The sequence below is a fragment of the Buteo buteo genome, chromosome 7 (genome assembly GCF_964188355.1).
Source record: "Buteo buteo chromosome 7, bButBut1.hap1.1, whole genome shotgun sequence".
Taxonomy (NCBI): Eukaryota; Metazoa; Chordata; class Aves; order Accipitriformes; family Accipitridae; genus Buteo; species Buteo buteo.
This window is the reverse complement of record NC_134177.1, coordinates 43,794,845-43,822,802: the sequence shown is the minus strand read 5'-3', so window position 1 is coordinate 43,822,802 and position 27,958 is coordinate 43,794,845. Positions and strand designations below refer to the sequence as shown.

The following is a 27,958-nucleotide window of genomic DNA, read 5'->3' as shown; positions in this document are numbered from 1 at the left end:
GGTATTTCAGGATAATTTAAAGGCCACAGTAGAATAATTTTTAAAATTAAGTCTAAACTATCAGCTATTTACCATTTCAACAGAGACAAAATATAAAATTATGATTAATAACCAAGTGAAAAAAGCAGATAAGCCCTTTTACAATGAAGGCTCTCATTTCAATCTCAGGCCAGTTCCTCCGCTACATGTAGAGATAACCGAGTGTTTTCGTTCCCCCCATTCAATTCAGGTATGATCTACATACATAGATGGGACACAATATCTTCCACATCTGTGAACTGTTACATTCTGTAATTAAACTAATGAGCCTGATTATAGGTCAGAGCTGATGTCTAGAACCAGGCTACATAAGATGATTTTGTCACTGCTTTCAAAACCTGACCTGTAATATTATAAATGTGCACATACAATCTTGTAACACTGCCAGAATCAGGTCATCAATCATAAAATCGGATAAACACAAAACAGTATACTTAAAAAAAGATGACATGTCCCCCAACCAAAAAAGCTGATATTTACTCAGGCATGCATTACTGTGCTTAGGAATTAAGGATCATGATTTCTAAAAATAAATAATTAGAAAGCAGCTCTGATGCAGACAGCCCTTTTTACACTGAAGTGCAAAGCAAAGGCCAATGCTCTCACTTACACAATTACTTTTGAGCACGGCTACCCAAAACACTAGCACATGTAATACTTCTCAAAATGTTAAAATATGAAGCATTTCTTTGCTCTTTTCACCTTGCTGTTTTCATCCATAAGGAACTACAGACTCCATTTTTAACTTAAAGTGCTACAATCCTAGACAAGTACAATTTGCCAGTTCTTTACAGTGAAAGATGCTGATGGCAAAAAAAACCATAATGCAGAATCAGCTCCCCTGGCATGCTCTTATAGTTAAGACATTTGGGATCTTCATCCTTGTTCCTCCCCCTACCGTTATTACTCGAGACCCATCTACTTCAAGCTGAATAACGTACAGTAAAATTTCAGGAGTTTATCATCTAATTTGTACACTTTTCCACTCTGATCTTAAATTTTGATTATTTGAATTTTCATATGGACAGACAGGCTGCTTACTTTGAAGCATGCGATGCCTGTTCTGCAGACAGACCTTTGTTTGGAAGCAATGAAGCAACAGCACATACTGCACTGCTGAACCAGCAGAATTCTCTATGCTGTTTTCCAGCATCGTATATGGAGACCCCATTCTGATCAAGTTTATCTACTACTGTTTCTGTCTTAAAATAAATTATAGAAAAATCAAATTGGAATTGACTTTGAAAGTTTTACTTAAAAGTTCATTTGTACATGGAGAAGGCAGGCTTAAGTCTGCTGCCGGCTTCCTTTAGCCACACATAGTTGCAGATACTGTGATTACTATATGAGAAAACCAATGTCATTGCCAAAAATTTCTTGAAAGTTCAGAGTACATAAGATACCCCTCCTCTTTTCAGCAACCCTATCCACATAGGAAGACCACCATCAAAAGCTCAATGTTTACTACACTATAAATATAAATATCATAATCTCAGAAATTATACTTTTAGGCAAAGAAGTCACAATTACAAAGTATTTAGTTTTAGATCTTTTATGAGCAAAGATGTTTTAATGTGTCACTTTTCAAAAGCATCAATCTTTCTTTACAAGAAAAGAAAAATCACTTCATAGATTCAGAATTCTGCAAATTAAAAGTGCATGAAATACATGCATCATCCTTCATACATAAAGTATTTTGCAATAGGGTTGAGAACACAGTAAATATTAAACAATATTTAGAGTTAAAAGTACCTGAAAAGAATCTCTCCTTGGAGAGAGAGATTAACTGAACATCTTCCTGGACAGCTGTGCAAGTTCTCAACAAACGCTTTTCTGGACAAGTGGTTTAAAAATCACACAGCAAGTTCTGGAACATTCAAAACAATGATTTGATAGAACAAACATTCTACAGTTACCTCAATTCCATGTTATTTTGTTATAAACAGTTATCATGGCCTAAACCCTGTGCATTCATGCTCGGATTCATAGCCTCATCCATGCAACATTATCTGTCTCAAGAGATCAAACTTTAGCTCCTGTACTAAAGCCCAAATGGGTGACTGAATAAATTCAGCAGCTTTTCCAGCACTGAACTCCTTCCCTATCATGTAAATTGACTCATTCAAATTTCAGATAGTAAGTAGCAGACTTATCAAAGAGAGGTCATGTATAAACAGCACAGTCAAAAGCTACATCAGATGCAGGAAGACTAGTGGTTGAGAGATGTGCTGAGCATCTTTGAAGGCAGAAGTTTCCAACACCACTGCTAGAGAGAAAGAGGAAAAAGATTAAAGTGAAATTAAAAAATTAAGGTTACCATTTCAATAACTGTATTTTGTCATTCAATACAGAATAAAACAAAATAGTTTATTTATGCAGTGATGAGGGAAACTCGAGAGAGAAACTAAGTCATCACCTACCCCTTGAGAGATCAAGGCCAGAAATCAAGACTGGTATTTTAAAACTTAGCTTTTCCTAATCTAAAAAAAAAAAAGTCTTAATGTATAAGTGCTATTTGGTAGTATTCTCTAAAACCAGAATTATACTTGCATCTTAGTAAAGGTGTGCTTGTTGGAAATTCAATAGCAATTAAGTTGAAGAAAACCACACTGCACCAAAACTACCTGGAGCTACACACTGGTTACTAAATCAAATAAGACAGAAAGGGTGGAAGTTTTTCATTTACCTATTGAGCTGCATATGGAGCCTATTCTATAACTATTCTGTGACTGCTAAGAAAGCAGGCAGAACTATGACTAGACTAGATCATCAGCAGTTACCTGACCAGACATAACTGGTCTGGAAGGGAAACAAGAAGCTTAGCACAGAATAAATAATTTCATCCTTTTTCCTCTGAACAGTTAGGAAGTTACATTTTCCTCTCTTCCATTCAATGTGCAACAAGCCTGAGTAAGTTAAGAGGAAATTCAATCTACAGCCATCTTAACCAGGCAGATATTTAGAAGGACACCATTAACTCATTTACCACAATCATCACATGTTCATTTGAATTGTGAATGCAGTAGTTTCTTCCACTTCATCCATGTAGAAATATTCCTCAGAAAGGAATTATAATGCACAAACCAATATTCTCCAACCAGATGGACTTGACATTCTAACACTGACAACCTACTGACAGACATAATGGAATAGCAAAGATGCTCTATGATTACAAGTATGGCACAGCAGCCAGTAGAGTGACACAAGAGCCCTTCCAAATCTGACTAGCAAGGGAAGAAAATTAATTACTTGAAAATTTTTTATAACAGTGAGTATACCTTGCAATAAATATACTCTTGCATCTGGCTACTATATTTATTATTAAGATCCATGATTTTCACATGAAGTTCCTTAAAGAAGTAGACAGTATCGCTAAACAATAGTTTTGTTCCAGCAGCATCTGATGATTAGATGACTGAGCTTTATACATGTCAGTGTGTATAATTAAGCTACAGTAATCAAATTCCTTCTGAAAACCCCTACCACTAACATGACAACACCAAAACACGCAGGCATTGCAGGCTCAAATCTGTTTGACACATGTGTAACACCTGTTCACAATGACAGAACAGCATGTAAGCTTCCAGAAATACCTTCCTATCTAACCCCATTCCATCACACTTGGGGTTTCCTGGCTTTTGCCAGTAAAGTTACTTCCATGTCCACGCACATAAACTTAATGAATATTGAATGTACTTTTGTGGAGAGAAAAGACTAAAATTTACACGTCCTAGACTGACACTTGCTCCTTTTCTAAGTATGCATATAAATCTGCTTTGGGTGAATTCACTTAATAGGAACATTTTAATCTGCTCCTGAAACTCCTGACCAAACTTACGTCTTCTTTGGTCCCTCACCCTAAAAACAACCTCCATTCACCAACAGATGTTAGAACTATAAATGTGCAAAAGACTTCTAAAACATTGGCTTCCTTTGTGAAAGGACTATTTCAAAGTAAGTGTAACCTATAAGTGCAATATTCCTTTCTGGTAAGCTAGCTACTGCCATGCCATGGTAGCCTGACAGGCAGGTCAGAACCAGAGGCAAACCTAGACCCCTGCAGAGGAACTCAGTGTCAAACCCAGAACCTGGCTTACATACTCTATCTAGACCTTGACCAGTAAGTCACAGTATTACCATCACATCAGAAAGGGGTCAGCTGCAACTCGAGCTCAACATTCTTATCAGTAAGAATAATGGAGTAAATCTATACTGACCAAGTGAGTTAATTTTGGTAAAAAATTGACCACCTTTACTGACTACACTTCACAGGCTAAACTATCTGGCTAGCCACAGATTCTGCTTTCTATTTCTCCTGTGCATTGTTTTTCTTTTTTGCCCTATAAGTTATCTGAAAACTAAAAGCAACACAAGAAACGCATATACACAGGGTACGCTTTCAGAAATTCTTTAGTTTCTGCCCACTAGAATATTACTGGAATAACTGACGTGTCTTGACATCTGCTTAGGAACACTTGTGACAGGTAAAATAATGCTTATTATCTACAGGCATCCTATCCAGCATCTTTCTTCCTAGTCATCACTACTTGTGAAGTGCGCTGCTGCTAAATGAGTTATTTACAAATGTAAACTATGTAATTAAAGTTTTAAAATAAATAGACAACCTTTACATTAGGTAGCAACTTGACAACAATGTAATAGATCATCCAATTACATCTTTCAAACAAAATGATCTGTGTATGCTGCTCAATTTTTTTTATGAAGAAAATCCTTGGCTCACGATCTGTTCTGCAAGAACTTCCTTGGTTTTCTTCCTTTATGCTGGATAATTGTGTAAAAACTCCTTAAGTTTTGTTGGATAGTCTGTCATCACTCCAGTTGCTCCCAGATCAAATGCCCTCTTGTATTCTTGTTCTTCATTCAGTACCCAAATATACACCTATAAGGTGAGATAGAAAGACAAATTACTACAGAAAATACTCACATTTAAAAAAAAAAAAAAAGTGACTTCTGACCTACATTGTTTCATGTGAAAGAGACAATGCTGCGTATATTTAAAATGATAAATGATTACGCTGTGGTGCCAAAGACATGTACACAAACATATCCAAGTTCTTCCCCCTCATCCTCTAAAAAGGGGCATTTTCTAGTGGTGATTCCAACTTTATTTTGTTACCTGAGAGTTCAGATATTTCTAAAAGTCTAAATACGATTTTGTGAAAAGCCCAAAATAGGTAAGCAGTTCAGCAGTTTTTGTAGGCTTAAGTTTGAAGTGGGGGAAGAAAAAAAATAATCTTAAAGGGATTTAAATTAAAGAGTCTTTTTCCAAGCATACAATTCTTCCTTTGCAACTACAGATCTGCAAATACAACAGCATAAGCTACTGCTCAGGAACCAAAAAGCAACTTATAATCCTAGCAAAACAACAGAACATGTTGGGGAGAACATGAACCCATCAAGGCCATATCTGGCTGGTTCAAATTCTCATGAGGTTAAAAGCACATGTCCTTTAACTTTGCCACACTGTACCTGAATGCCCCGAGCAGTGAGGTGGTCAAAAAGTGCTTTCCGCATTAGCAATCTGCGGAAAGGAGAAAGATATTATTTAAGAACTTGAAGTATATATGAAATTTTCAACGTCTGTTGATGTTCTGTAATAAAATTTCCATAGAGCGTTTAGATTCAATGTTTTCCACAAGAAAGTGATTAGAAACCTAATTATAGAAAACTTTTAGCTCAAGCAACTCAAGACTGGTTAACACAGATACCCAGAAATTTGCATTAGCTATGGGTATTTGTACCAACTCTTCCGAAGATCAAATCCAGCACACTCCTCCTTTATTGTACAGGTACCCTGTACCATGTCCGATGAGTCACAATCCCTTCACTTTCAGAAGAGAGTTTATCCTTTCCCACCAGAAGACATGAAAACTCTACTGGCCACTCAAGAAATCAAACTAAGAGATGTCAGATACAGAAGCAAGAGCCAGAAGACACATACTGCAATCACATTCAACCTCTGAAAGCATATGACTAAGTTTCCTCTGAAGAACAGATATTCTTAAAATGCAAAGCATTCCATGTAAGCCAAACAGTATCTCCTCTGACAACATTATGAAACAGTCACAATCCCATGAAATGTGAAAGCTGCATTCTGCTAATTACTTGCATGCTAATTAGCTGAACACATTTAACGAAAGAAACTAAATGGATTACATTGGAATAATGCCTACTGTTACTGCACCTCAGTATATTTTCATACACTGAAACAAAAGTGTACAGGAACACCTACGTAAGATTTGAATATGATTTATGCTACACTGACAAAAAAGCTAGAAGAAACTGAAAAAAATACAGCATAACATGTAGCTATAGCAATAGCTAGTCTTAGTTGCTTGAGCCAACTGTTAATATATAGGCAAAAGATAAATAAAAATTTAATTAGATGAAAATCTTACGTGTCAGCTAGCCAGATAATAAATTTCTGGCTTCTTGTCATCTTCTGTGGTTCTTTCAGCCTGTTGAGGAAGAGAAAACAAAAAATTACCAGAGCACAGATTAAAATATTATTTGAGATGTTCCTGCAAAAGGAACATGAAGAATTAATCTTGCAGTTTCTCAAATTAGAGCAGTAATTTCACTAAGACAGTGACATAGAATTGGGTTACACCAGAGAAATGTGCTACATTTAAGAGAAGCAGCAGAGATGGGTATTCAGCAGCATTTTGAGTAAAGCATGAGAAATAAAGAGCACGTGAAATCTCATATCCACCCTGTTACTAACTTGCCTCTTTGCTTTATTCAGACTAATTTTTTCTCAAGAAAGAGGTAGAAAAGTGCAAGAATTAGTTATTTGTACAGCACTGCTACATACCACTACCTAGATGGCATCAGCACAGGCTGCATTTTAAAGGCACCTGCATGAAGGCAGTATTTACAAGAGATGCTGTAAACAGGAAAAATTGATATACACAGGCACTCCACACTAACAACTGAGTAACTCAGAGCTGGCTAGAGACAGGTTAAATACAGAGCAGCAGCAGATTTGCATAGCTTTCTCTTAGGAATATACAAAAGTGCCTGAACTAACAAAACAGTACCCTTAGCCGGAGGATACTGAGTAAACCAATGCTCAAGCTGGCATAATCATTCACTTGCTTTACTATCATTTCAGTACAGCACCCACCGATGGACTCTAACTCACTTGAGAATGATTGAAGGCATGGGAATTTCCAAGAATTCTTCCTTGAAGGGAATGAATGGCAGCAGACCAGTGTAGAAGAGGCCAAGAAGCAGGAGGACACGTTGCAAACAGAAGATGATGGGAATGTCAGCATTCTGCAGGAACCAGGAAAGAAAGATTCTAATTTATCTTGGTAGATTGTTGCATCTGTTGCAATTAAATTTACTCATCAATGCATGTTTAAAGTTTAGCACTTGCACCTAACGATTAGGCTGCCAACTGTTTACGATATGCCTGCCACTGAATTTAAATTACTCTTTCTGGTAGCCTGTAATCCAAGCAAATGTTTTACACAGTTTGAAGGGGCATCGGGACCTGAAAAAGGTAAAGTTTCACTGGTTGCAGTACTGCTTTTGTCACCTGCCTTCATCGTCTTTCTAGACTGCATGACACTATGCAGCATTTTGTCTTAGACTAGTATTACTGCAAAGAACAAGCTGTGCTTTAGCACAGGACACTTTACAGTTTGACATCACTTCACAACACATTTTTAAAGATGCTGGTTTATGAACCAAAATATCTGGGCACGGATGCTACAAAAATGAACAAATATAACTGCTGTTCAGGTAGGAAATGGTGTGTTGTCCTGCACAGCTAAATCGGAACAGTATCTGTACTCACAACTGGATCAATTTCACTCAGGTGAAATAACTCCCTCAGACTAAGCACAAATTTAATTTAATTCTAACCTGTACAATTCCTCAGCACAAAAAGAAATAGCATCTATAGCTGTAAAACAGCTTTATACTAATATAACCATGTGTCAACTAGTGGCCACATCCATTATTTTCATAGAAAGAAACACACAATAAGCAATCCTTAGAAAAATTGCTTTTGTACCAGATGAATGATGTGCAAAACAGGCTCTAAGAGTTCCTGGCATAAAATCATAACACCCTATATTTTACAGAACAAGAATAAAACACAACTAAGATTAATTCCTCGAGTGTTTTATTGCAGAATACATGGGTGTTAACTGTGCTTGACTTACTGAAACAGTGTAGTAGGCAGAATACAATCTAAGTGCAAAATTTCTCATTGCATCTAAAAGTCTGGCATAGCTAGCTAGACCTTGATTTACAGGGTGCTTTACTGTACATTTTGTCACCACACAGTAACAAGCAGGCAAGAAGAATGAAGCTTAGCTGGACCCATTCTTACCTCCTTAAGACACTTTGATACAACCTCGTAATTGACATTCCCCCATACCGTCAAATGCTCTCGCTTATACTGACTCACCAGCTCTGAAACCTGCAATATAAAAAAGCAGAACCCTAACATGTATTCCTTGAAAATTATGTCCAGCATTATTTAACTGAAACTCTATTTGCTACTTTTCAACTACGTAGGACATTACAGAAGAGATAGTTCTTCTATACTCCCTCCCATCTGAAGATGATTGTGCTGCTTTTACTGGAAAGAAACAGGTGTTCAGGTCAACAGATAAAAGGAAAGACCATTATACCTACAAAAAAAACCTAGAGAACTTAAGAAAACTAGATGGCAAAATAGTATCTGATGGAAAGCAGATCTCCTTTTCTCTGATGAACACTTACCTTTACACTGACATCGTGTTTTTATGCTGCTTTGGTAGGCAACAGTCCATAAGAAGACCCTTCATATGAAATACAAAACAAACATGTCTCTAGCAGCGTAGCATCAGTTTCATGTCAAGATAAAGGGTCAATAAAGAGCTGTTTGCTAAGTATCTTGCACAAGATCACTTCTCTGTCTTCTGTATTACCTCATACCCAGAGCAAGATCTAACATGTGAAAGATGAGGCAGTCCAAGAACACAGATGTTAGTATCACAGACTGCTATCAACTCCAAGAAACTTTTCTTTTGGAATTTCAACACCATGACATGACATTCAGTCTCAGTTCAGCATAGATTTCCACATACCTTTTTGATCAACACATTGTTGTTCACTTTGATGTCAATGTTGACAGGAGTTTGTGGAAATGCCTCAAACACCTCTTTCAGGAGCGGAATACGGTTATCTTTTCCCTCACAGTGACATTCTGAGGAAACAAGAAGGTTGTCACTGCTGTGGCCATTTTTAATACACCATAGATAAAAGCTGAGGTATCAGAGCACTTGTTATCTTAAAATTTTAAAAAGTATATAGTTCCTAGAATTAGCACATTTTTAAACTTTAAAAAAAAATTACTTCACTCAGATAGTTGTAACTAATTATGACAAGCTCATTTCTGTAATGAAAATGCCCTCAGCATATTGCACATTTAGGTTTTAACTTCATGAAATTCAGTCATTATTTAGCAACAGTAGGAGTGCAGGCATCATTAAAATCCTGAAATAGCAAACACGGGCTCAGTTACCACGTACCAAATGGAATGAGATTAATATGAAATGAGACCAAATGAGAAAAACTTTTCCTTCTAGAAAGATTTACTGGAGGAGCATAATGAGTAAAGGGAACAGAAGGCAAAACCCCCAACTTTATTGTCTGAAACTGCTTGTGGCTCTAAGGAATTAACTGAACGCTCTCTCTGTTTCTTTGTATTACTGTACATAAACAAAAGATTTTTAAGTGTGCAAATAACATGTCATAGAACTCATCTTGGTGCATTTTAAGTATTTTGCAATTTTGAACAGAAAAGTTTAACACAACATTTACTTGCTGGGCAACTGAAATATGGAAAGGTTACAGAAGATAGTCACAAAGCCCCTGAAGCAAACACATCTGATACCATCTCCGGTAGCCTTTTCTAGGTGAAAGTGTTCTCAGTTTTAGCCTGATGCTTATTCAAATTACAGTCCCATGAACCACAGTTTTCACAAGGAAACAGGTTAGTCTTTTTCTAGGTTTTCCTCTCTTGCAGCAATATTTGTACTGAACTTTAAGTCATACATAGAGTAACTACCACTCTTTTCATTCACCCTTCTGAAAACACCTATATTGTCTGACCTCTCGTAGTACTTCAAGCCCAGAGTGCACCAGCACAATGGCATCTGAGCTGTAAAGAAACTCTCTTCTGCCTTCTCCCTGTTTTTTGGAACAACAAATTTTCAATCAGCACCTTCTGAAGAGCTCACAATGGAACTGGAAAGTAGTGGCAAGAAGTAGACAAACAAACAATTGAAATGTTTACTTGGAAAAAGATATCTTACATCTTAAACTTAGTCACTGTCAACTGGTTTGAAAAAAATACATTTTGGTTTCTAAAGCTAGGATTACATTTTCCTTTTAAAACTTCTCTTACCAAGATACTGATAGAAGCAAATCCACTTTTCTACTCCCTTTGCCCAAATAAGAAACTGCCACAGTACAATAACGGAAAATTAGTTACTGTTACTGTAAATTGAAACAGCAAGAGACAAAACCTTACCTTTCTGAAATGTGACATCCAACTTGCAGAGATATGGTGGAAGTTCCTTAAAAATAAAGGGAAATAGAACACTAATTCAAATGCAGGGATATAATCATGACTTTTCTTGAAAGAGACAAAAAATTATAATTCATAGGCCATGTAAGTTACCTTTAAAGACAAAAACTGTATTTTTTTTTTAATCTTCTTGCCCCCAAAGTGATTCAGAAGCACTGCATTCATCCTTACTTCAACTATTTGGCATTCTTAGACTTGTGATACCTGTAGCTGAATAAGGCAAAACGTTTCCAGACACCTGTCTGAGAATTCTGAGAATTCCACTTAAACATCAGATGGAAAGACACTTCTGTAAGACAGGCTTTTAAAACTGTCAATGCAGGTGGGATTCATCTACCGGTTTTCCCATTAAAAAGCTGGTCGTATGAGAAGGAGCTTGTTGACTAAGCTTCCTTTGTCATCAGTATGGCAAAACAGGCCCACCTCCAGGAAGCTATTCATCCAAACCTACTTCTGGAGGGAGTTAATCACCCTCTGGAAACGTGCCAGTTTTTCTCCCTTGACTACACAGGGAGCCTAGTTAACTTTTTTTTTTTCAGTAAGACAAGATGAATCCCCTCCTTAGATTTTGGTACCAGACACACACACACACATGCATACAACCTTCCTGCCCACCGCAGCCACTCTACAAACGCATTTTTAAACATCATCTAGCACTAACATTTTTTCCTCAACTTACAGAGTATTTGAGGTCAGATATGTTGACATCAACTCCTGTTGATCTCTTCAGGTTCTCGTCATGGGACACAACCACTTGCTCATCTTTCGTCAGGTGACAATCTAGCTCCAACATGTCTGTTCCTATATTAACAGCACTGGAAGCGAAGAAGTCTGCCTTGAACCACACATGTATTTTGTACAGGTCCAAACCTAACATACATGTTATTCAATTAAACTAATCCCATTGGAAGTACTTTAGATGCTTTATGATGCAATGAACCCTCACAATCTTGCTGCAAAGCAAGAAGCAAATAACTCTGCTGCAGTGGGATAGCTGACGCAAGAATAAACACCGTATCATGAACCAGAGATGGGATTTGAACTCAGTTTTGGCTCCGTCTTCCATAGAAATCAAGTAGCAGACCTGTCGATTGTAGCCTACTACCTCAGTATTAAGAAACCTACTTCTAAAATATTGTTTCAGAATTTTGTGTGTGATGTTTATTAATACTAGGACATTTACCACTGAAAGAACCAACTACTTTTCAAAAAGTAATCAATTTTGTGGTAAGCATAAACAACAAGTGACAGGGATGTGAAAGCCTTTTTTTACTGAAACTAATCAGGAATGGATGGATCAGGAAAATAGCAATGGGGCTTTCAGGCTTTTGGCTTTTTCTGGCTAGCAAAACTACATTTTAAAAACATTATTATGATTTTAACGATAAATTTTTAATTTAAAATAAATAAAAAAAAACCACCACCCATTCATATTTTTCAAAGAAAAATAGCTATTCCTGTTTCAATTCACTACTTTGAAAAGTTCTAATCCAATCCCAAATCCACTCTATAGAAGCTTAGCTTATAGGAGTAAAGAAAGCAGAAAGTAGTAGTAATATTGGTGAAAAATAAGTACAAGAAACCTCACACCAGAACAGAAAAACTAAGCTTTACTCGAATGAGAAGTGAATTGCTCATTTTCCTTAGAAAAGACACTCAGAAGGTATCATTCCAGCAGACAGCTAAAATTCCCAGTCTGAACTCTGAACAATTCCTTCAAAACACTGGGCTGTTCTTTTTTCTCCACCTATGAACAAACCTGTAACATCTGTGAGTGCAGTCTATATGAGACCCAAAGCTCTGTGACTTCAGTAACAGCCTTTTCCTTAAGAAAAGGGCTTTACTGACTGCTTAAGTTCAGACATGCCATGAACATTCACAAATGCAAAACCAAAACAAAACAAAATTTAGAACATACTCCTGAAAGCGTTTAACACAATTTCTGGTCCAGCTGGGATAATGATCAAGAAGAGAGTTGTCAAATTAAAACCAATTTGTTAACTGTTTTCCAGTGCCACTAATTAAGAATTAGGAGAGGAATGAAATCCTATTACGCATGGAAGATACACAGCCTGTTCTGTGTAATTTTTCCTCCTGAGGAAAAGCACCTCCAAATATGCTGCAGGAGATTTGCCAAATTTGTAGAAGACGTTCCCATCTAGTACCACGTATTATCATTTAACCAGCAAAATTTATCAGAAATATTACTGCTTAAGAAATTCAGGACTGATGCTGCATGGAAGAAGAACAACAACTTCCCTTGTTAACAAATTTGAGAATTTGCCAGGCTCTTACTAGCAGTTAATGCTGCTAAATAAGCTTCCTTAAAGTGCTGAGTTTTTTCAGCTGGAAATCAGTTTGTTCTGCAGCTCTGTAATAACACATCAAATCTATGTTGCTCCAGAGAAGACTCCAGATGCTCTCCAGATTCAGAAGAACGTGTTGGATTCAGATCTAACTTCTCCAGTGCTCAAGTTGTAAAGCAGGCTCACATTTGCAAATTAGGATGGTAGAGCTCTTTGCTCGTGTTCAACTCCAACTGTTTTCAAGGGAAAGGACATACCAGGAAATATCTAAGAAAAGCCTTACCTTTAGAAACTAAATTCTATTAGGCAAGGCCTAATGTACCACAATGTAGAGAGTTTATAAACGCTAACTTGACCACGTACTTTTATTGCTGTAACTACAGTGTTTAAAGCTTTCTCTCTAGACCAAGTATGTTCATAAAAGAAAAGGAAATACAATGAGAAAATACCTGGAGAGTTTACTTAGCAGCTTCCTGTCAAGACAATGCTAAAGTACATGGCTGTATTAGGGACAATTAAACTGGTAATTATAGTCTTACGACATCTTTTATGCCAGATCCCCAAATAGTTTAAGACACCACAAGTGTCTCTTTTATCTTAAAAATAGTTATTTTAAAATCTAAAACCACCACAGAAGCATTTAAATACAGCATAACATGATTACAGCCCCCAAAAATCTATTAGCCATTTTACCACGCAAAACCAAAAAAATACTGTCTGTGGTACAAAAAGCTTATAATTGCTTTCCAGAATGTTTGTAAATTAAGCTAGTATAGAATTTGAAATTACCAGTAAGGCCTCCTCCCCCCCATACACTTTGTTTATATATTACTGTAATAATTTCTTCATTATCATGCAACATTATTAAATATTCTCCAATCGTTGTTAAAGTGTAAATAGTATAACTAAAACTATTTGCTTGTCAATACTTAGGTTACTGTCAACGAGACAAAAACAAGGGGGTAGGTCTTACGCTGCAGACAAGCATTCTCTTCTGGATTTGACACATCCATGGTCAAATATGCCTGCTTGTCCAAACCTGAAGAAACAGCTCTTGCAGGCATGCCCTATTTGGCTTCATGCAAAATCTGATGGATTAGAAATTGATTAGTGCATACGAGCCGTCTAAGCCAATCCAGATAACTTTTCACCACGCAGATACCAATTTTCTACCCAATTCCTTTTGCTAGCTTACCAGTGGAGATGGGAAGGACAACACCTTTACTCCTTCACAGAGGAAGCCAGAAGGCTTTCTACTGCCTAATGCAAGGTAATATCACTTTGACTCTGCTTTCTGCAGAATTAATGTGCCTTTATTATTCAACCAAGACAATCTCAAACCAAGTAACTGAACTTTGCCTTTGACAGTTGTGAGGAGTTCAAAAAGTAGACCTCAACTGCATTTGTTATACTATAGTTATAAAATAATTAAAATGGTCAGAAGAGAGTCAGTCAAATGTCTGTATTATAACAAAAAATTATTTGACTCCTAGCACAATCCTTACTCTAAGCACTACAGCTTACTTCTGGAAATTAAATAAATATAGGTTATGGTGTAACTTGCTTCACAAGAGCCCTATACATATAAAAACAGTATGGTACTAAATGAAAATTAAGAAATGGTTAAAAAAAGAAGCACTTCCCAGAAAGTGTTGTAGCAGACTTGAAAAAAGGCAGGCCAGCGGGGAAAAAAACCCACAAAACTATGCTAAGCTTCCATGGAGATAGAAAATACTGCAGTACTTTCAATAGCACTGTTTGGTTGGGGAAGCTGGCACTCCTCAGTCTGCAAGGAAATGTGCAAACTGATGAGGCTACTTAGCACAAAGCAAATTAAAAAAAACCCAAACAAAACAAAGAGAAGGCTACGTAATTTGGTCACTTCTCATTGGCAGCTGGAGTTTTCGATATGCTTCTTTTTCAAATGCCTTTGAGAACCTTGTTAGAATTCACTACTTAAATGCTGGAGGCTTAAAAGGCTTTCCAGTACCAACTCCATTTTCAAGCCCTAGATAACAGGCTTTCACACATTGTGCCAATGAAGTATGTGTATGAAGGGAAAAAACGTAACACAAACATTTTTAATAGCTTTACAGATGGTGTATTAAAAGTCAGTTAACATTACGATTTCAGTTACAATAATTCTTGGAGACAAATTATTAACGTTCTGTATAGAGGAGGGAACCGAATACCATGAAACTGTAGAATACCTAAGAGAATTGCTTACAGCCATAACAGCAGTCAACAGATTCAGCCTTCCTGAAATCCAGCCTTGTATGCTAATTAGCATATTGTTATAGGCTATGATCTGAAATACCTTTTGAGAAACATCAATGTATCTAGAAAAAACAGTGTGTGAGATTAGTTACAAAAAATAGTTTTATACCAATAAATAAATTAACAGAAGTAATCACCATTAAACATGGAAGCAGTATTGTTTTCTGTTTTATTAGCTAGCACAGGAGGAATCATGCCTCAGGAGTTTTATTTCCAATTGCCAGTCTACCACGTTATTGTGTACAAATCATGGTTTGTGGTATACCAACTCCTTCTTGTTTAAATTGGAGTGATGTTTAGCAATCCACAGAAGTCATCCAAAGGAGAGATGACTTTCAGAAATAGGACACCGTACCCCAAACAACTCATGGAAGCCCTATCTTTCTTGATTCCTTCACTCACTAAAGACAATGAGAACACAGCTAATTTAGGCATTATTGGTTCCATTTGTACTCACTGGTGAAAGGCTGCCATCGTGTTTTCCAGGTTCTCTCCAGCACCTACAAAAATAACAAAAACTAAAACATGTACAAAATCCTGTTCCTCCCCTCAATCCCAGTGGAAATAAATAAATTTAAAATATGGATTAAAATTTTACATATTTGGAGGAATGACTATGAAGCTAGAGTCAGAAATCCCTGTTGCCGCTAACCTACTGGGGAGACCCAAGAGACAGGACTTTCCCAAGGTAAAACAAAAAAAAAAAAGAAAAAGAGAAAGACTGTTATCTTGGACCTGTATGATGCTTTGAATATACAAAACAAAGAGTTTGTTTTACCAGAGGTTGGGTGCCCTGCTTTTCCTTAAAGGCACGGTATTTGGCTATGACAACATGCTCCACAGGCATAGGAACAGTATATACAAAAAGTCTGTTTCAGGCTAAGTGGGAGGAATAATAAGCAGAAAGGTAACTAAAGAGAAGGAAAAAAAAAAAACCAACAAAAAAACACCACACCAAAAAATGAAGAAAAGAAGTGCCCAAGACTCTCTAAAGCTGATATTCCCTAAACGCATAACCCAGTTGATGCTCAAAGAGATGACAAGCTCTTTTTTCAGTGCAAGGATACTTCCTGAAACAGCACAAATTGTCAATAAAGGTTTATGCTGCTGGCTAAGGGAGGTCTCATATACAAGGAATGAAACACACATCAACTCCAGTTAAGAAACGAAAGGACAAGCAAATTAAATTTTCTCTCAGGCAGGAGTAAACTCTGCAACTCTTAGGCCATCATTCTCTACATAAAAATCCTTGAAAATCAGTCAGTTTAGGGACTGGAAAAGGTTGTGCCCTGTCTCCCTCCCTCAGAAAACAGGCAATATTATATACTCCAAAACAGCTTCAGGAGGATACATGTACTGATGAGGATATCTATGCAAATTTTAACCACTTCAACAGTGATGAATGACAGACTTTGTAAACAACAATTATAAAAGCTCCAATTAAGGCCTTGCCTATTAACAAGGCCTCACTGATACATACTTATCTGTACTTAGTTACTTAATGAAGGCAATGCAATTCTATGCACGTGCAACTAGCAATTTAAAATTGTTACCAGGTTAGCTTGCGATGGTAAATTTCCAAAACTAAAGACTTAACTGACTTAGAATCATAATGACAAAATCTGCATGGTTTAATGTAAACCAGTATGGTAAATCCACAGCAGCTTCTGTGATTAGACATTCACCAATTTGATTGCAGAATAGGAATAGGCTGAGTGGCAAAAGTCACCAAGGGATAGAGGAGAGCATGAGAATCTCATCGTGTACTTCCAATGACTGCCTAACAGATGGAAAAACCTGCACAGGACCTGGATGATTAGTTATAAGTTAACTGCAATAAAAAATGAGGTTTTAGATAACTTATCAACTGTGACAATACAGCCCATACAACCTGAACGGTAAGAGAGGGGGGAAAAAAACTGAGTCACTCTTCAATTTGTGAACAAAACAACAGTCTCCCAATATTTCCAGGTAGAAATTTCTAATATTAAAGCTTTAAGTAAGTCACATGTTAGGGAGGTAGGTACGGCAAGTCAAACCAGTTGGTAAGAAAATGCCTGACTTGTATGTAGTGTTTTGGGGAAATGAGGAAAAAAAAGTTGAGACATCAGCTGAAACAGGAATTCTAAATCAGCAACAAGGCTTTCACAAACCACACTCAGAAAAGGGAACTACGATAAGCAAGTGATCTGATGTACTAAATCATTTTCCCTCCTTAAAAATGAAAAGGCTGGGCTAACTGAAGGGCTTCTGACATTTACTTAAATGAACCTCCAGAGTCACGTATTGCCCATCTGCATTGTTGCATTTCCCATGCAGAAATTACCCTCCCCAGCACACTTTAGCATCCTGTGAGCCAAAATGCCCACATCCAAACATTACGATTGCATCCTCTGACTTTGAAAGCACCGTTATGGGACAAGAGGGAGTCAATGTCAAGCACTGGCTCAAGGAGATGACCCTTAGAAGTTCTGTTGTTTTGAGTTTTTCCCCTCAATGTAAGCAGAGAAGCCTGTTAGGAAGAATGCTGCCAGCAAGTCAAGGCAGGCGATTGTTACCCTCAGCACTGGTAAAACCGTACCTGGAGTGCCGTGTCCAGTTCTGGGCTCCAAAGTACAAGACAGACATGGGTCTACTGGAACAAGTCCAGAGAGGGGCTGTGAAAATTAAGGGATGATTCTTGCGCACAATGAGAGGCTGAGGGTGCTGGAATTGTTTAGCCTGGAGAAGAGAGGCTTACCAATACGTATTAATACCGGATGGGAGGAAGTAAAGAAGACTGAGCCAAACTCTTCTCAGTGATGCCCAGGGAAAGAATGAGGCATCAGGAAAAAATTGAAATACAGGAAATTCTGTTTATAAACATAAGAAAACCCCCTTTTTTATAGTAAGAGGGATCAAACTCTGGAAAAGGCTGCCTGGAAAGGTTGTGGAGCCTCCATCCTTGGATGTATTCAAAACCCAACTGGACAAGGTCCTGATCAACCTACTCTAGTTGCCCCTACTGTGGACAGATAAGATGATCTCCAGAGGTCCCTTCAAGTCTCAACTATTCCATGATACTGTAGATATCATCATGCCACCCTGTCTCAAAGACCCTGCAATCCAGTCCATGCAGCTCGCTTTGACAGGGGACTCTTAACACAGAATATCAAGAGTTAAATTATTGATCTCAGAAATGACTAATTTTAAAATTATGCAGAAGTGAAGAAATAATTCAGGGATGCTTCCACTGATGAACTATAAACTGAGATAAGAAAATTCTTGCATGAAGAAAGAACTGAAATCAAAACCCACAGACTTGAAAAAAACTTCACATACAAAGCTTCATCTCAGAGAGGAAAAAGCCAAACAAGTTAAGTGTTACCTTGATCTCTGAAGTTAATAGGAGTAATGCAATAGGAAACCTGACACTGAGTCTAAAGCTACAGCATGACTAAAGCCTGACGAGAATGTAAGTCCCACAGGAATTTAAGTTACAAGGTAAACACTACAGAGAGTAAAGAGTAAGCGATCTTCAGTCTTATAGTACCCAATGAGCAGGAAGGTGCCGAGATGTTGTTCAAACATTGTACTTCTACCGTAGGTGTATTTCACAGCATACGTGTGGACACAGAACAATTCAAAGACTGTGGACTTTGTCTCTGAATGCCTAATGAATAATCCTCCCATTGAGTAAGGCTTTCCTGTTGTTCTAATGGTGCTTAGCACAACTGGCCAGAACACTTGCATTCTAGGCTTAGGGCTGTATATCTGAAATAAGATCATTGCAAAGAAGAGAGAACAAAAGAAGGTTAAGGAGATCATACCAAGTTCCAACAAAGTCATCCACACAGGTTTTTAATAGCTTGCAAATTAACAAACAGGTAACAACCAAAACTGAGAACCTTTGTTCGTTGAATGAAAATACATACCTACCAGGAAACGGCTAATATGTGTGTTCCAGACCAAAAGGTGCCTTTTATGCTATACTTAAGACTATAAAGAAACTTATCTGTTGTGTAAACTAAATGAAAGAAATACAAGTAATAAAATATGTAATAGATCAGCTCTATTTTTTGTATTTTAATAATTCAAGACAGTAACGGTAGTTAAAGACCATTGGCTAGAACTATGATCAAACACTACATAAACCGGCACTAGATATGACATTGAAAACTGTTCGAACTCAGCATCTGACGCGTTTCCCACAGAATTTCAGGAAAAATATTTAGTAGAAAACTGAGTATGTTCACAAATTGAACGAGGCAGCAAGGAAAAGCGCGGAACTGATCTTCGAAGAACACGAAAATACAGTTTGCTGTATTTTTTCCCTCCCGATGCTTTGGAAAAGGTAGAAGAAACTTTAAAAACATCTTTTAGCTATTTTAGACAGAAGCTACCCACAAGGCCTTGGCGCAAGGTGTACGGAGAGGACAAGAATCTCAAAATGGGATCGGTTTTACCACGGCGCTGAACCATTAACCATCTCCAACAGCAAGGGGAGCAAGAAGAGAGTCACAGCAAACTGCATTTCTTCTGAAGCCAGCAAGCAAAGCAAATAGGCAGTCAGAGGCAAGAAGACTGCTCTTTTGTACCCGACCTAAGCAACAGCCAGCCGCCCAGCTCATGAGGAAGAGAAATGCCCTCACCCAGAATCATTAGGAAGAAAAAAATATATACGTTCGAGAGGGAAACCATCACGACCCACGTCAAACGAGCCGATTTCGGCTGACGCGTTGCGAGTTCGGAGATTAATTCAGCTTTGAAATCAAGCACTGGTCAGCAGGTGGCACCTAAAATTAGGTTGCGGGAGGAAGATTTAAAGGGAGCCCGCTGCGACCGAGAGGGGCACCGCGCAGCAGCCCCTCAAAGATCCTCCTGACAGGGCTCCGGCACCGCCCGCCCGAACCCGGCGTCAGGCAGAGAAGCGTCCCGAGGGAGCGGGAAGGCGGCATCGCCCCTGTGGGGGGAAGGCGGCGGGAGCCCCTCAGAGCCGGGAGCCGGGGCGGGCTGCAGCCCTCAGGAGCGGCGAGCGGGCGGCCGCAGCCTTCGCCCGCCTCAGGGGAAGGCGGGAAGCGGCGCCTGCGGGGCGGCTGCGGTGGCGGGCAGGGCACCCCCCCCTCCTCCTCCTCCTCCTCTCCCCGGCACCCCGTCACTCACCGCCGCGGTGGGAGATGTGCCGGCAGCGGAAGCGCTGCCGCTTGGGCCGGTGGAGAAGCCCCGGACACTTGAGGAGAAGCGCCGAGGTGAGGACGTATCCGCCCAGCGTGGAGAGCAGGTACAGCGTCGCCGACATCCTGCGCCTTTCGCCGGCTTAACCCGCTCTCCGCCCGGCCTCGCCCGTTCCCGTCCCACCCCTCACCCGGTCCGGCCCGGCCCGCAAGCCGGCTCCCACCGAGGAGGAGGCGGCGACGCTGCGGGAGCCGCTGCGGCCGCGCAGCCGCACCGCCTCCCCTCCGCCCCCGAGCCGCCGAGACTGCGCAGGCGCGGGGGGACCCCCGCCCTTCCCGCCAAAGGGCTCGGCCGTCAGGCGGGCTCCCCTCAGAGGGGCCGGGGGAGCGCGGCCTCACGGCTCGGCCGGCCCGGCGGCCGTCGCGGCTTGCGCTTCTTTCGTGAAGCGGCTCACGAGTGCTGCGAGCGACTCCCCGTTACGCGCTTTAACTTCCCATTTCGCTTGCCCCGCTGCCTGTAGCACGGCCGCGTCTCTCGGAGACAACTGCTCTCCGTAGTGCTTTTCGTTTTATCGATTGCGCTCGGGAGTCGCTAAGTGCTTAGTAAATCTAAATTCATTAAGGCGTGCAGAGGGAGATGCCGCCGTCCGCGCGGAGAGAGGGAGGTGTTCTCCACAGCCAGCCCATCAGAGAGGTCCTACGCCAAACAGAAACCAGGTCTCGGCTCCGGTCACGCGGTGTAATTACTGTATTATAACAAAAGGGCAAATTAAGTTTTGTATGCATGCTAATTAAAAACAAATATTCTAGAAATGAAATCAGGTCTCCGCGTACAGCCGCTATCGCTAATACATCCTACCTCGACGAGAAGTCAGAAGTTGATTTACTGTGACTAATGTTTTGGCACCGAGAGCCACAGGTAAAGCTCGCAGGATTTAAGCTGCTGTTCAGTGCATCATGTAGCACATCTTTTGGAAAGCGCAGTATAATTACCCAAACTCCCTCAATGAGATTCAAACTGGGCAAAAACTGTCCTTTTAGCAACCAAAAGTCTGTTTAATCACTACAAGTCAAGCTATACTGACAATTAAGCTGCAGTTACTTATAATGAACAAGCTCATACAGCCTTGTTTTCCACACATTTACCAGCAGGTTTAGTTTCCAGAGAGAGCTGCCATTCCAAAATACGAAATTAAGCCAGCCTTTTAACAAAATCTGATCTATGAATACAAATACAGTAAAACATTTCAACTTGATGTCGATAAGCACAGTTTCTGGCTATGGTGTCAATACAAATCAGAACAGCAATGCCTTCCCCCCCTGAAAGACAAAATCAAACACAAACCATTTCTCACATCACCACATTAAAAGCATCTATTGTTTGCATACAACTAGCTTGTTTAGAAAATGAGAAAATATTCTGCCCATCATTACCTCAATATGACAAAGGAAACTCTTGATTCCAGGCAATGCTAATTTTTAAATATTCCTAAATATGTATGTAGAAAGATATGATGGGGAAAAGCACTATCATCAAAAGATCTAGTAATACAGGCTCAGTCTATTGCAATAACCAGCTTTTATTTCTTACATATGAAAACGTAACAAAGGGAAAATTTACATGTCTCCTGGATTTCTTTATCCACTTTGATATGAGACCTTATTTTCAATCTGACTCTGTTCCAGTGGAATACAGTGGGCTTCACTAGATCGCAGTGATAGCTGTTGGGTAACAGACATGAATCAAAAGCCATGATTTGGATTGAAGATAGTCCTTTTAAACTAAAATCAATCTACCAGAATAATTCTTATTGTGTAATTGCTTTCAGTATTCCCCGGAGAACTTTGTAACTCATTAATTGTTGGCTTTCTTTGGGAGGAAAGCAGGGTCCACGTTCTGTCACGTATGCGTAAGGAAATCTAAGCACCCACAGTCCATCAGATGGAAGGGTTATTTCCTGCTTCTCAGGGTAAAATATAGGACAAGGTGGTGGTCCTGGCTGAACCTGAAAACAAAAGGAATACACGATCAAACGTCATTAGAATAAAAAAACAAACCAAAACAAAACCACAACACCACCCAAAACTTAAAAGCCAGCTGAATCCAAGAAAGCCTCTTAAGTCTTGCCTACAACCCGGTTCTCATCCACTTGAGCACATTCCGGGAAACCACTGTGCCGTTATTGTGAGACATCCATAAATTTCCCATTTTATCACAGTGAAGGTGCTGAATTTAAGGCTGCAGATTAGGTCCTACCAAAGAGATCCACAATACAAACACAAGCCATTTCCCTCTCGGGCAGTAGTAAATGCTGCGGTAACAGCAGATTTCAACACTGTAGCACAGATGCCCCTGAGCCGCTACCTCACTCTAAACGAACGTGAATTTTCAAGGATTTCAGCAACATTTAATAGGGCTCTTGTACAATTCACATTAAAAGACTCAGAAAGTCTTATTCACATGAGGAACTGATGCATGGAACCCACAACACATAGCATAACAGATATTCCAAATAAAACCCGCACCCTTAGGAGTCAAAAGCTGTAAGCTGGGAATGAAGAGCAAAAGAAGTATTGGTGCAAACTGCACCTTCAATTCTTGCCTCAGTTTCAAACGGTAACATGACAAATTGCAAACTGCATTGAAATTTTGGTGCTGCTGTCAGGTTTCAGTCAGGATTCTCCCTTTAACTTCTAAACCAAAGCAGGTTCATATGAGTCATTGAAGGTGTCCCATAAAAGAAACCAACTCCACTGTTTTGTGACTCAGTATTAAGGATCTTGTGGCACTTCCCAAACAGATCAAAGGGTTACAAAGTGTCCCAAATCTGCCTCCCTGCCCGTACAGATGCCTTTTGTGCTGACTTGTTATTCAGTGACACTACTATTCAATAAACACCAATTTTCTTGCCATATACTTACAAATAATAAGTACTTATGTGCACACGGTATTTCATACAGCAGTAATTGAAGATACACTTGCTAATATTTTACTACCTTAAAAAGTAAGAAAGTCTAAATGGAGCTTTTTCTCCATTTTTTTTAATACGCTTTTGAAAATGGGAAAAAAAGTTTCCAATTAAAAAACCACCACCTTTTCACCTCCTCAATTCAAAGGATAACTAATAATAATTAAATCTCAGAAATGAGTCACTGCTTTTCTCTATGACATTTAAAATGATAAATTAATTCTTACACAGTCATTACTCACTTGTTATCTTTAAAAAGAAGCAATTATTACAGTATAGAATGCTACTAGTTAATCCTTGATAAAATATTTTTTAAAACTTACTTTATACAAAGTATAAAGCTGGCATAAGCCAATCTTGAAATTTAAAAAAAATGAACCTGTTTATAAAACAGATACTTTTGGCGACTACTGCCTTAGAGAACTCGACCAAAGTTGGTCTGAGTTGGAAAGAGTTTCTTGTAGCATCCCTCTGACACCCTTTGTCTATCACCCTTGTGCCTTCCAGTCCTGCAATTAGCGATGCAACAACCAACCCTGTCTCTGCAGCTACCAGATTCCCTCTTCCATTTCTTACCTGAGGCGTTAAGGTGATCTGCAGTGGAGCATCAGGAACCACCACAAAGAGTCTCATGAACTGAGCGTAATGTGGCTTCAGTCCTCGTCCCTGAGTTGACGACAGGATGTACAGCGGCATGTCAGAATTGAGGGCTTTGATGGCGGATTCCTTTGGCCCCCCTCCCATCACTTTCATGACCTTATCAGGCCCTGAACACATGAACCTCCTACCACGTGCGTCTTCATATTCAAATCCTACAAAAGCTCGAGCTATGTCATCTCTCCGTCTTCCTCTTCCCATCACAACTGCACTTCTTTTTCCAGGAACAGCCTTGTTAGGTGCAGGCCAGGAATTGGTATCTAAGTCTCCTTCATCTTCAGTTCTCGTCCTGATGACGATGTCCCAAGGCATTAAATAGTTGGTTCCTGGGATAAAGCCTTGTTGATCTAAGCCTGTGTGGAAGTTATAAGCCTTAGCAGGCCCCAGCTTAACCAGTGACCAACTGGAGAATTTGGGCAAAAGGCCTTTGGGGCAGTTAGAATGGAGCATTCCAGGGAGGTACTCGACAGTGGATGCCTGGCGATCTACCAGGCTTGGCCTTTTCTCACTTTTGGAGTCCCCACTCTGCCCATGACTTTCTGCGTTATCCCCTCCACCCTGGGCGTCAGGCGGGTAAGTGCCCAAGCTGCCTGTCGACTGACCCAGGCTGAGGGCTAAGCTCAGGCCTGTGCTTTCTCCCTGAGTCTGAGGTTCTTTTTCTTTAAGTTTCTCAATCTCGCCTTCTGGAGGGGCAGGAGATGACTCATCCCTAGCAGGTGCCGGATCTGGTGTGCTTGGCTGAAATACGGGAAAGTTTATGTGCTCCAGTTTCCCACAGCATTTTTCTTCCAGCAGCTATGAGAAAGAAAACATGGTTAACTTTCCATCTTCCACCTCGGAGATGAGGGAGTTCAGAGTCCTAACAGTTAAGATTCAAGAGCTCTGCACTGCGTGAGAACCAAAGCAGCAATGGGAATACAGCCCACAGACATGATGGATTTAAAATTCACATGAACCAACACACCTGAAGTGTAAAGAGATGCTCCTGCATGCATGCACTGGTGAAGAACTGCCCACTCTGGTCAGCCCATCGTGCAAACAGTTTCTGCTCCCAGAAATATCTTCCCCAAGCAACATTTACAAGTTGATAAGGTTAAGAGGAAACTTGTAGTCACTTCAGGATACAGACTTTGTTGATGAAGCAAAAGCAACGCTTGAAGCAAAAAGAGAGACCTAATAGTTACCTGGTAGAAGTCATAATTAGCTGCTTTGATATCAAAGGGGTCATCCCGAGGAGCTTGTTTCCTTCCACAGTTACAGGCACCAGTAGAACGAGCCCGGCTGTTGTGGTACAGAACTGGAGGATTTCTGTCCGCTTCTGGCTTTTCCCCTAAAAGCAAAAATCAGTCAAACCCTAGATAAATTGCTCACCATTTCTAGAGATTCTTTAACTCCCTTCATCCACTGCTTCCTCCTCACTATATACATATGCAAAATTACTTGCCAGCAATGCCGGTTTGTCAAGCAACTCCTCCCTTTCCCACTTTTAATACAAAGTTCCAGTGCAGGTTATACCACTAAACTGAATCTTCTTTGGCTTTACAACCTCTTCCTAAAAGGCATAAATGCCTGCAATAAATGTGTATCAGACAGTTTCTATTCCTTGATTGACATCAATCAAGCTATTTAAAAAAAAAGGGGGGGGGGGGGGGGAGGCATCTATGCTTCCCAGAGAACTTTTGTTCTCTTACACATCTATTGTTAGAACTCTAGTGTAATGCTTCTAATTAACAAAACAGAATCAGTTACTACTAAAATCAAAGTTACTGCTAACAGCAGACTCACTCCTAAACATTATTCAACATAAAGGAAACCTGTGCGACAGCTCAGCTATAATTAATCCCACTGTACAAAGATGAAGCTTTAAAGCTGCAAAGCTTTCATTTTCCATAAACATGCAAAAGCCAGTGTTTTCAGCCTAAGACGTTTTTAAAGCAGATAAAAAACTAAACCATGAAACCCAATTACAAACGAGCTTCTTTTACCTGCTTTTGGGAGCAGATGAAACTTATGCACGCAGTGCTGGTCAGTTAAACTTCGCTCTTCGCAAAGCTGATGCCCGTTGCTCCAGAACTTGTAACAGTCCTCGTTCAGTTGCATGGCGTACTTATGAAAGGCTGGGCCGCGGGCATGCTGACTGTACACACGCAAGGCCTGTGCCAGTTGGTTCTTATGGACCGTCATGGTGTAATTGTGGGGCAGGTTGGATTGATAGGCGCTGTGGGCCATGGGGAGAGCTTTCTGGCAACGGTTTTCTGAGAACTTGGTGTCTATATCTAAATAGCCTTCCAAGACTTTGATGCTGCCCATGATTTTCGAGCTCAGCTCCCCAGTGAGAGAGGTCGGGTCATCATCTTTGCCTTCAATGGTCACTTCGTACAGTTTTAAAGCCGCAGCAACCCACTTCTGGTAGGTCGGGAGCTCGAAGTGAGAGGGCTGCGGGTTCCTCCCCACGCTGTCATCGAAGCCCTTCTTGCTGAGCACCAGCTCCACATGCTGCCACAAGAACTCCTTGAGCGTACAGTCCACAAGCTGTCCAGAGGAGCTGGAGCTGCTGCTGCTGCTCTCCGCGTGGAAGGACAGCTGCTGCCTGCCATGGCGCATCATCTGATACCTCCTGGGTCCCGAGAGGGTGGGAGCCAGCAGCGAATCGGTCTCTCTCATGGTGCAGTTGTTCCTGAGTTGGTCAAGAAGCATGGCCACGGGATCGTCTCCGTCCTGGGCCCCACCAGCCACAATGTACACGAAAGCCTGGTTGGCAGGCACGGTGAACAGGCAGTTGATGCTCTGGTTGGTTAACACCCTGCTCTTGCGGAAGATGCGGTAGATCTGATCCTCCAGAGCATGTTGCAACCTCCTCTTGGGGGAGTGCTTCTTGGGGGGTGGCTTTTCCAGGTGACTGCAGGGGTCCTGGCCCCTGCCTGGGGGGGGATCCACCTTCAGGGCCCCGTTGAGCTGGAAGAGGAAGAGGAGGCGCGGAGGGCACGGCCTGCAGTTGAGCTTCCACTCCTTGCCAACCGGGCAGTCTTTGATGGCAGCCTTCAGGGAGGGCAGGACCTTCTGCCGCAGCCCATCCAGCGCCCTGAAGACGCGGTCGTAGGTGATGTCGAAGGAGCAGGTGGGGTGCACCAGCAGCAGGATGTGGCAGACGGAGAAGAGGTAGAGGAGGCTCAGGCAGTGCAGCTTCTCCTGGTGCTTCCAGAACTCGTGGGCCTCGGCGTGAGGCAGCGGGGCCGGGCCGCCGGAGGGATTCCCGGGCCCGGTTTCCCTGCTCTCAGCCGCCGCCAGATCCCCGCAGGCCCGCAGCAGCTGCGGCGTGTCGCAGATGGAGGTGAGCACCAGGTACAGCACCCGGCTCTCCTGGCTGTAGTAGGCCTGCAGCTGGTTGTAGTCCTTGGCCGCCGGCTCTCCCTCCTGCCCGGGAGCTCCGTCCGTCAGCTCGGGGTCCTCCTGCTCGAAGAGGGGGAAGACCTGCCGGTCGCAGACCGTGCTCACCAGGGCCGCCTTCTCGGAGCAGAGCTGCAACGCCGTCTTCCCGAAGATGCCCACCACGCACACCTCCTCATCGCCGGCTCCCGGACCCGTCGCCGCGCCGCTTCCCTCGGCGGCGGCCGTGGCGGACAGCAGCAGCTCCCGCAGGCTCACGGGTCCCACCGCCGCCGCCATGGCCCCCGCCGCCGCCCCGGTCAGGCCGGCCGGCAGCGGCATGGCCCCGCTCCGCCACCGCCTCGCCTGCCCGGAAGGGGCGGTGCTTCGGGCCCGGCCCCGCCCCCTGCGCATGCGCGCCCCCCCCCCGCGCCCTTGGTGGGCGGGAGGTTGGTGTGAGCGAAGCCGACGTCATCACCGCTGGGTTGGGGACGCGGTGGTGACGTGGGAGGGGGCTCCACGTGCGGTGGGTGCCAGGCGGCGAGGGGCTGTGCAGAGGCACAACGAGAGGGCGGGGGG

At 41.3% G+C, this 27,958-nt stretch overlaps 2 protein-coding genes across 3 annotated transcripts; both read right to left on the bottom strand.

Moving 5' to 3' along the window:
• Positions 1 to 1,287: 1,287 nt before the first annotated feature.
• GDPD1 (glycerophosphodiester phosphodiesterase domain containing 1) lies at positions 1,288 to 21,708 on the bottom strand. 2 transcript variants are annotated; one of them, XM_075032913.1, is made up of 10 exons: positions 20,377 to 21,708; positions 15,692 to 15,734; positions 11,331 to 11,466; positions 10,595 to 10,640; positions 9,147 to 9,265; positions 8,405 to 8,494; positions 7,205 to 7,338; positions 6,459 to 6,518; positions 5,530 to 5,581; positions 1,288 to 4,939 (listed from the first exon to the last, which is right to left on the bottom strand). In XM_075032913.1, the coding sequence occupies exons 1-10, from the start codon at positions 20,510 to 20,512 to the stop codon at positions 4,817 to 4,819; spliced, it is 939 nt and encodes a 312-aa protein (XP_074889014.1). In that variant the 5' UTR covers positions 20,513 to 21,708; the 3' UTR covers positions 1,288 to 4,816. The 2 variants fall into 2 exon arrangements, with proteins under 2 accessions (XP_074889014.1, XP_074889015.1); XM_075032914.1 differs by lacking the exon at positions 5,530 to 5,581.
• Positions 21,709 to 21,949: 241 nt separating this feature from the next.
• Positions 21,950 to 27,869, bottom strand: SMG8 (SMG8 nonsense mediated mRNA decay factor). The gene is made up of 4 exons (XM_075032907.1): positions 25,999 to 27,869; positions 25,198 to 25,343; positions 23,933 to 24,808; positions 21,950 to 22,393 (listed from the first exon to the last, which is right to left on the bottom strand). Exons 1-4 carry the CDS (start codon positions 27,791 to 27,793, stop codon positions 22,196 to 22,198), a joined length of 3,015 nt encoding a protein of 1,004 aa, XP_074889008.1. The 5' UTR covers positions 27,794 to 27,869; the 3' UTR covers positions 21,950 to 22,195.
• Between the last annotated feature and the right edge of the window lie 89 nt (positions 27,870 to 27,958).

Bases quoted from the DNA above. Each gene is read 5' to 3' on its own strand.
- GDPD1 (XM_075032913.1), bottom strand. From the start codon at position 20,512: ATGTCGGCGACGCTGTACCTGCTCTCCACGCTGGGCGGATACGTCCTC. The intron at 10,641-11,330 runs GTAAGTTGAGGA...TTTATTTTTAAG, and splicing joins TATCTGACCTCAAATACTCT to GAACTTCCACCATATCTCTG. The intron at 5,582-6,458 runs GTAAGATTTTCA...TCCTTTCCGCAG, and splicing joins ATTATCTGGCTAGCTGACAC to ATTGCTAATGCGGAAAGCAC.
- SMG8 (XM_075032907.1), bottom strand. From the start codon at position 27,793: ATGCGCAGGGGGCGGGGCCGGGCCCGAAGCACCGCCCCTTCCGGGCAG. The intron at 25,344-25,998 runs GTAAAAGAAGCT...TTTTGCTTTTAG, and splicing joins TCATCTGCTCCCAAAAGCAG to GGGAAAAGCCAGAAGCGGAC. The intron at 22,394-23,932 runs GTAAGAAATGGA...TTTTGTTTTCAG, and splicing joins AGATCACCTTAACGCCTCAG to GTTCAGCCAGGACCACCACC.